This window comes from Octodon degus, unplaced genomic scaffold (assembly GCF_000260255.1).
Source record: "Octodon degus isolate 3935 unplaced genomic scaffold, OctDeg1.0 scaffold00019, whole genome shotgun sequence".
In the NCBI taxonomy this organism is placed as follows: Eukaryota; Metazoa; Chordata; class Mammalia; order Rodentia; family Octodontidae; genus Octodon; species Octodon degus.
In genome coordinates, this window is record NW_004524595.1 from 328876 (window position 1) to 337647 (window position 8772).

At 45.1% G+C, this 8772-nt stretch overlaps 1 protein-coding gene across 1 annotated transcript; it reads left to right on the top strand.

Moving 5' to 3' along the window:
* Window positions 1–743: 743 nt before the first annotated feature.
* Window positions 744–8216, top strand: Srd5a2 (steroid 5 alpha-reductase 2). Its single transcript, XM_012513882.2, has 3 exons — window positions 744–909; window positions 3731–3881; window positions 6500–8216. Exons 1-3 carry the CDS (start codon window positions 744–746, stop codon window positions 6564–6566), a joined length of 384 nt encoding a protein of 127 aa, XP_012369336.2. The 3' UTR covers window positions 6567–8216.
* Window positions 8217–8772: the final 556 nt, after the last annotated feature.

Genomic DNA, 8772 nt, shown 5'->3' on the forward strand with positions numbered 1-8772 from the left:
GCTAGTGGCCAAGCCTTGCAGTCCAATTCACTTTACTTTCACAAGAGTGGGAAAAATAAGTTTGAATTGCTCTCAGCCCTGAGTTACAGAAAACCAATTAGTAACAGCCGAACACAGAATCCGTGCCTTATGTAACAAGAAGCGTCTGGAGGAAGTCGACTTTTGCGTCTTTTTTGTTGCTTACTGATCCCTTTAAGAACCCTGACCTTTCTCTCTTTGTGCTCCACTGTTCTTAGGATGCTTACCTGTGATCTGCACGTTGTCACTTTATGGCTGCGGGATCCTGGCTGCAGCCCCTTTACCAGAAAAGCAGAAGATTCTTGGGGAAGACCCTAAAGATTTTCTCTTACATTTTATTGGCAGAGTCAGATCCCCTGGTCACCTTTCAACTATTCAGCCTTTGTGAGGAACGAACGGGGTGTGGCCGAGAATAGGCTGAAATTCCCTGTGAAGCTGCTGAGAAGCTTGGTTATTTGCCAGGGGTTTACTGTTACTCACTCATGTTTTCTTGGTCTTTAAAACACGGCCCAACGTCTCCACTCCTGCTCTCTTCTCCCTCCTGCCTTTTGTGTGTCGCTGAGTGCGCGTACCAGAATTTTATTTTTACAAAAACTACACCACCTCATCCACCTGAACTTGGGACCATATCTTAGTACCATTTCTAGATTCAGAAATTCAGTGTTCCTCCCTTCATTTTTAGAAAAAAATAAAACACAAAGAAAAATTGGGCTCGTATAAAAACCATGATAATTGAAGCACGATTTTCTTTTTCTTTTAAAAAATGTCTCCCCTCTCTTCTTTGTCAAGGTGTCTTCCTGTTTATTTTGGGAATGGGAATCAACATTCATAGTGACTACACCTTGCGCCAGCTCAGAAAACCTGGAGAAGTCACCTACAGTATTCCACATGGTAATGTCCCTCTGCCCCCCTTCCTAGTCTTCCTTGGATCCTGTACTGGGCTTAGCTGCAAGTAATAAATGGAGAGGGGCGTCAGATACACAACCCAGGCTGCGTCGGTCCTGACTTCCCTTCCACATCCCGTCCTCGTCAAAGCATGTTTGCATTTCTGATCTGAACCCAGAAGTTCTGGAGGGCGACAAGAGCCCCTAGGAAGGAAGCTTGCAGTATCCTGAAAGAGGGCAAGGGTGCCAGGCTTGGCTAGGGTGGAAACGGGTAGCTGAAGTAGATAAGATCATCATGTACATGGAATGAAATCCTTTCTGCCTGAACAAACAAAGCCAAAGACTTCCTGTGTGAACATCGCAGGGTCTGTTTATAAGAACTTAGTTGATATAGCCTAAACTGTAGTGCAGCTAGAGCTTATATTATTTTTTTTAAATTATTTTCTTACCTTTTTGTTAAAAACTCAGATATGAATGTACACCTTAGCCTAGGACTGCACAGGGTCAGTCTCATTGGTGTCCCTGTCTTCCGCCTCCATACCTTGTCCTTCCAGAAGGTCTTCAGGCAATAACACATAGGAGCTGACATCTCCTATGGTGACAGTAGGGTTTTTTGCTTCTGGAATAGTACCCTGAGGCTGTTTTATAGCTGCTTTTTCAAGATACATAAACATGCACTCTAAACTATCAAATCATAGTATAGATAGTAAATATATAGGCTATCATAGTCAATTATCATTGTCAAGTATTTATCATATGCAGAATGTATGTGCTGGGCTTTTACATGACTGGCAGTATAGGTTTTTTATAACAGCATCACCACCAACACACATGTAGTGCATTGTGCTGTGAGGTCCTTGGCGACGGGAATTTTTGAGGTCCACCCTAATATAATGGGGCCACCATCCTCTGCTGTTGACTGAAGTGTCATTAGACAGTATGCTACATGCTACTAGATATTGTTTTGGAAATAAAGACAGAAAATGTTTCAAATTCTCATTGTTCTCCAGAAATTCAGGTATGAGTTTGACCAATAAGCATATAGCATGGAATCGATGGAAGGAATCCTTTAACATATTTATGTGTCTTAGTGGCTCCTGCTCTCCTAAATATAAACGCAGCACTTTATTTACAGCAAATTCAAAATTCCTAACTTATGATATGTTAGTGTAGATTGATATACATTGATTGAAAAGTAATGAAAAATCCACCATGAATTCAGTAATACATTTAAGTAATTGGATTATTGTTAATACCCTGACAGTATCTACCTTAAAAATAATACAGCAGGTGGAAAAAATATCTTTTAGTGTATTTCTAGATAATTTGCAACAGATCAGTCATTCCTCTCCAGGTCTAGGGAACTGTAGGTAGAAAACCACTCATACAGTGTCACCCTAAAGCAAATTAAGGGACCTTGATATTTTATAAGGCCTTCACTCAAGAACTAGATAAAGAAGAGAAGAAAAAGTTCTTAAAAATCATAATGCCAGAGAAATAGCGCAATAAAGTAAATGCTTGCCTGGCAAGCACAGGGCCCTGAGTTCAAAACCCGGTACCGCAATATGAAAAAAAATCATATTGCCAAGGTTATTCTCCAACTTTTGAGTTATGAGAGAAAATATTTAAAAGTAAAAATATTTTTTATATAACTATAGAAGAAAAAATTGTTTCAACAACGATTTCCCAATTTAATATGTGTCCTAAAATTTGAGTGTAGGTACATTTAATCCAATTAGAAACATGCCAATTTCCAGATACAGTTTGGAGAGAGGAAATAATTTTTTTAGATTTTTGGGTTTTTTAAAAATGTATTTTAGTACAGGGTCTACAGGATCTCACTACAGATAGAACTCCTAGTGATCTTCCTGTTTTCAGCCTCCAAAGTGCTGGGATTACAGGCCCGTACCACCATGCCAAGTCTTATATTTTTGAGTAGAAAGTGAGGTACTTTCTACAGACACCAACAAAGGCAGACTTCACCAGCACTCGGCGAGACAACCAGTCCTTGCTTTGCACTCGTCTAGTCTAGGGCTTAGTGGGGATGCTTGGGCAGAAAGAGGGGGCAGGAGCAAGTGCCCGAAGAAACTCTCATTACTTCCCACATCAAGTCAGCGTTTGGCTACTGTCCTGGAGTGTGTGGTTTCACTTTGGCTGTGAGTGTGCAGTACGCTGACTGGGAGTGGATGTGTCTGGCAAGAAGTGGGGACTAAGAACCGGCCTGCAAACCCCCCTGAAAAGAGAAAAGAAGGAGCAGACCTCCTGCTTCTCTTCCTTGTCCCATGCAAAGTCCATGGCCCAAGGGCTGGCCAGATAGCTCAGCAGGCTAAAGCGCCTGCTGAGACAGAGCGCAGCGCCCAGGGTTCGATCCCCGGGCCTGCTGTGCTGGCCCCGCCTCTGGGGTGTGCTGATACAGCGATTGAGACTGGGCGTGGTGGTGCACACCTGTAATCCCAGCTCTTGGGAGGCTGAAAACAAGAGGATCACTAGAGTCCGATCTATATAGTAAGACCCTGTGGACCCTGTCCTAAATGCAGAAAAACGAAAAAACAAAACAAACAAAAAACAGAGTCCATGGCCCAGCAGGTGTTGACCACCCAGGTGGGCCCTGTCCCGTATGAGCAGCCACCCCTCAGGTTTCTCGATGCTCTCTGGCCACAGGCTGCTGTGGCTTCATTTCCTCTTTTTCCCTGAGAAAATTCTACTACACTCCTATCATTGCGGAAAGCGTCTCCAGCCCTGCATTTGCCCAGTTGCTTGTATTTTGGAACAGAGGGCTCTGCTACCACAGGGATTCCGAGCGGTGACTCTGACGCTTGTGCACACAGGTGGCTTGTTCACGTATGTGTCTGGAGCAAACTTCCTCGGTGAGATCATCGAATGGATGGGCTTTGCCTTGGCCACTTGGTCTGTTCCAGCTCTTGCTTTTGCATTTTTCACACTTTGTTTCCTTGGGCCTCGAGCTGTTCACCACCACAGGTAAGGCAAGCTTCCTTCGCCTCCCTCCCTCCCTCATCACATTTCTTGAGGTCTGTTCCACAGCTGAGTCCTTGGCCAGCACTTCTCAAGACTTCACAGATAATTTTGAGGGACAAACAGGACAGGGAGCCACTGGGAAGAGCCTCAGCCAGGGGCCTGGGGCTGCTCTCTTTTGTGGGGAAGGGGGTGTTATTTCATTCGAAGTTTGGTGCTAACAGTTCAGGTAATCACACAGCCCTGCAAACTGCTGAAGGATTTTTTTTTTTTTAACCCTAGGATCTGTGCAGCGCCAGGGTTTGTTCTATTTTCCTTCTTCCCCCGCTGCCACTGTCCCTAACTCCCAGACACGATCTTTGTGGGCCACCTGGGGCAGTCTGGTAAGCAGTTGGGGTGGACAACCGTTTTAGGAATGCCCCATCTGCTGGTAGGTTCTGGAACTGCAGGTATGCAGAACCCGCTGAAGGCGAGGTCCTCAGCTTCCTTGAACCCACAAATCAGGGGCGGGGACAAAACTGGAAACTGACAATAACACCAGAAAGAAAAGGGTACAGTCGTGAATTGTTATCAGGATTTAAGCCTCTGTGTGAACTTCAGATCGTTGTCCAAAATGGCTTTTGGGGAAAGAGAAAGTTTGTGCCTACTGGACACCGAGGGGGAATGTGGAGACAAAGGGGGAAAGGCTCGAATCTAGGACCCTGGGGAGCCCCTCAGGCTCCTCTTGCCTTGGTGTCTCAGCCTGGCACGAGGTTCCTCGTATAGTTTTTTCTTTAATTTATTTTTTATTTTTTATTTTTTGATACAGGGTCTTGCTACATAGCTCGGACTTGTAGTGATCCTGCTGTCTCAGCCTCCCCAGCGCTGGGATTATAGGTGTGTGCTGCCTTTCCCAGTTTCTGTGGCCAGCCTGGCTCACCCGGGTTTCCAGGGCTGGCATGGCATGCGGTACCAGGGATCCAGCCTGGGTCCTTGCGCTTGCCAGGCAGGTGCTTAGACCGCTCAGCTATCTCCCCGGTCCACTGTATAGATTTGAAAGTTAGACACAGAGCAAATCTTCTAAATAGGGTTTATGGCCCGATTCAGAGACGAACAAGCACACATTCCCCTGCTGCCTTCTACTTGCAGCAGGAATGGGCGACAGAGGTTTCCCCATCTATAACAGGGTCACAAAACACCTCTCTCTATCACAGGCTGAGGGGATCGAAGAGGAGAAGACTGGGTGTCCACGAGGGGCCCCAAAGGGCCCCAGCGTGTTCAGTCTGTAAAGGGTCAGTGACTCCACCAAAGGTTTTCAGCTGGTACAAAACCAATCCAAGAGGAGCCCCCTAGAGATGACAGGCTGCCCAGTGGGAGGGCCCAAGGCGAGGGTCTCTTTTACAGGACTACAACAGCTCTGTGAAGGTGCTTATGAAACGAGGCCAGGTGTTCATAGCAGAGCCAAACACACACGGCTCTCTCAAATCAAGGAGTGAACCAACCACGTGTACACATGGTGCTGTTGTTTGTCCTTCCCTTCAAACTAAGGTTCTTCAGCAGAGAGTATTGTCTTGAATATACCTTGAGCACAGCCAGGTTCAAGTAGTACAGAGCGCAACCCGGCAGCCTCAGGGAAGGCTTTCTATGGGGTCCATCTGTCCCGCAGGGCTGCCAAGAGAACTGACCACCACCCAAGGGGATGAAGTTGTTCTCTGATTGTTCTGGAGGCTAGAAGTTAGAAAATAAGGTATAGGTAGGGGTTTATAATCCCAGCATTCTGGAGGTGGAAGCAGCTGGATCGTTGTGAGTTCAAGGCCATTCTGGGCTACAAAGTGAGCTCAAGGCCAGCCTGAGCTGCATAGCGAGACCTAGAAGGATCCTCCCTTTTCTCTTCCCAGCTTTGGACAGAGACCAGCCATCCTTGGGATTCTGTGGCTTACCACTGTCATACTCTGATCTCTGCCTCTGGGGTCACATGGCCTTCTCCCCTGTGTCTCTGTAACTCTTCCTTTAAAGATACCAGTCATACTGGATTGAAGGCCCATCTTGCTGCAGTATGCTTTTATCTTAATTAATTGTAGCTGCTGTGATACTAGTTGCAAACTAAGTCACCTTCTCTTGGACTGGGAGTTAGGCCTTCAGTCTATCTTTTGGGGGGACAAAATTGAACCCAAATACAGAGGTACTCCCAGGCTTCAGGAAAGAATGTTTTCCAGGGGTTCTCTGAGGCTAACTGTGCTCATGACCTTTGAGAGTTTCTGTTTCTGTATAGTTCTCAGCTGAATCCAAATGAGTACTTCATTCTGGCTCCTGCCTTAGAAAATTCTGCTAAAATATGCATAATATGAGATTTGCCATTTTAACAACTTTTAATATAAAATTCAGTGGCAGTGGGTGTACTGATAATATGGTGCAGCCATTACCACTGCCTTCTGGCTATAACTTTTTCTTTCTCAACACAAGAAGAATCAACACTTAAAAGAGATAGGCTGGAGGAAAGAGAAAGAGCATAGGCAAATGGCCACCTGGAATAGCTGGGCCCGGAGTCACTGTAGGTTGACTTGGAACAAATAGTTCAGATTCTACAAGCCTCCACTGATGACTGCTATCACTTATATTTTCACGATGCCTTTACTGTCTTCTAGGTTCTACCTCAAGGTTTTCGAGGACTACCCTAAGTCTCGGAAGGCCCTTATTCCATTCATCTTTTAAAGAAACCAAGTTGAAGAGGAGCAAAACTCCCACAATAATAGTGAAAAGGGTCAAGCTGCTAAAACTGTGACTTGTAAAGATCCACTACATACAGATACTAAATAGATACATACATGCGTACATGTAATTGTGCATATATCTTTACGACATATATGCAATAGTAGGTCTCTTGTTCTGCACGGTGCCTGCTTAGTTTCCTCCTTCCTGCCCTGCCAAGGACTGTAACCCGATCTCCTACTGGAGCTTCAGAAAGCTTTTTCCAGATGAAAAATCTTCTTTGCCATTCCTGCTGTAAAGGATAAAACTTCCTCCCGTGTGTTTTTCTCATTGGGTGATCCAGTCCATGTGGCTTTCTCCTACTCTGAATCCATGAAGGACAGTTCTGTAGTTGAGACTGTTTTGGGTTAGCGTAGTGTTCATGAACTTACTAAAGATATATATTTGTACCTCCTCAGGATAGCAGAGATTTAAATTCTGGATCTGGATAGATACAGAGCACAGCCACTCTTAAATGAGAGCCTAGCGATGCCTTATCCTCCTTTGTTCATAAGGAAGATATAAAGCAGCAAGTGTTGAATAAAAAAGCCTTCTTCTTACATGGCTGAAAATGTTCTGATGTGTTAACTCCAAGTAAAATTTGTGTAGTGTCTTCATTGATGAATGCCTTGGTCTTCCGGAGAGAAGATTTCACAGTCTCCATTATGGACAGATAGCATAGCTTAACCCAGAAAATGGGAATGGATTTTCTTAAAGACCAGATTTTAATGACCACAAAGAAAAAAACGTGAACCCGAATGGCTACTGGGAGAATAATGAAAGGTTTTGCAGTGAACACTGTGAACTGTCAAGTTCTCGGAAACGGATGAGAATATCCACATAATGGAAATATGTCAGATAAGAGAAATTGAGGAGAAGATCTCTGCCATTTGTTTTGATGTGATGTCCACAAGGACATAAAGCACATCAGAAGAACTGAGCCCCTTTCCTCTAGAATTTCTTCATTGCCATCCTTAGGTAGACAATCCCCAGGCGCAGCTTGAACCTCAGCCCTCAACAGTCCCAACAGAAGAAGTTATGGATAGTCAAATCTGGGTTGAACATTGTCTTTGTTTTGGACAGTGTTTCACACGTAGCTTTCTTGTGTATTTGTTTAAAATTTCCCAAAATCTAAAAATCAGGATATTTCTGCTGAAAACGTTGACATTCTAATTTCCTTTAAGAAGCTACAGAATCTCAGCGTACAAAATCCACGTTTCTACATAAGAATCTGGAACTGGGGGTGCTTGAGGAGAAGATACCATTGTACTGTGGGTGCTGAGACCACGGCTCTCTGGGGAGGGGGCCAAACACACAGAACACTCTCTTCTGCTTCAGCCCAGCTTGTGGCTGGCATTGGCATTACTTAGCAATCCTGTGTGAGAATGAAGCACCATTTTTATCAAATGTGGTGCTAAGTACAGAAACCCTGTGACAGGCATAGGTCACTGGAAAGATTGGAGGCTGGGGTAGGGCAGATTACTAAAAAATACAAATCTGTAATTATATACGAAAGCGGTTCACAAAATGCCTGTCAAGTCATTTGGAAGTAAGTGTAAGTTTGTTTGAATTAAAAGCTCCAAAGATCTCTGGAGATTTTTTTTTTTTTTTTTTACAGTGCACTGAGCTATAGTTTTTCTTTCTTTCTTGACATGCGTTTTGGTACTGTTTTCTTTTTTGTCTTCTCTCTTCATTTTGCCAATCTGCAACTGTGGGCTGTGAGCAGAAAATAAACTACGCCTTACGGAGCTTCTTGGTCACAACTTAGAATTCCAGGGAGGTGCAACAAAGGTACAAAAAATCCAGAGCGCTGAGGTTACTGTGACCCTTGAGCTCACGGATACTGGGGTGGGGGCCTTCTGACACCGCAACAAACACCTGGGAGAAGTCACTTTATAAGGACGAAAGATTTATCTTATTCACAGTTTTGGAGGCTTTGCTCCAGGACAGCTGCCCTGCTGCTTCGGGACAGAGGGAGGCAGTGGGGCGTGCGGGGGCACTGGGGACAGAGCTTGCCCAGCTCAGGGCTGGGCAAGGCAGGAAAGGTGGGAAGGAGAGGAGAAGGGGCGGGGAGCAGGTCTCACAGTGCCCCTCACCAGCTTCCTTCCGGCTCCTCCTCGCAGATTTCTACCAGCTCCAGGCAGCGCTGTGCTGAGGACTCAGGGCCTTT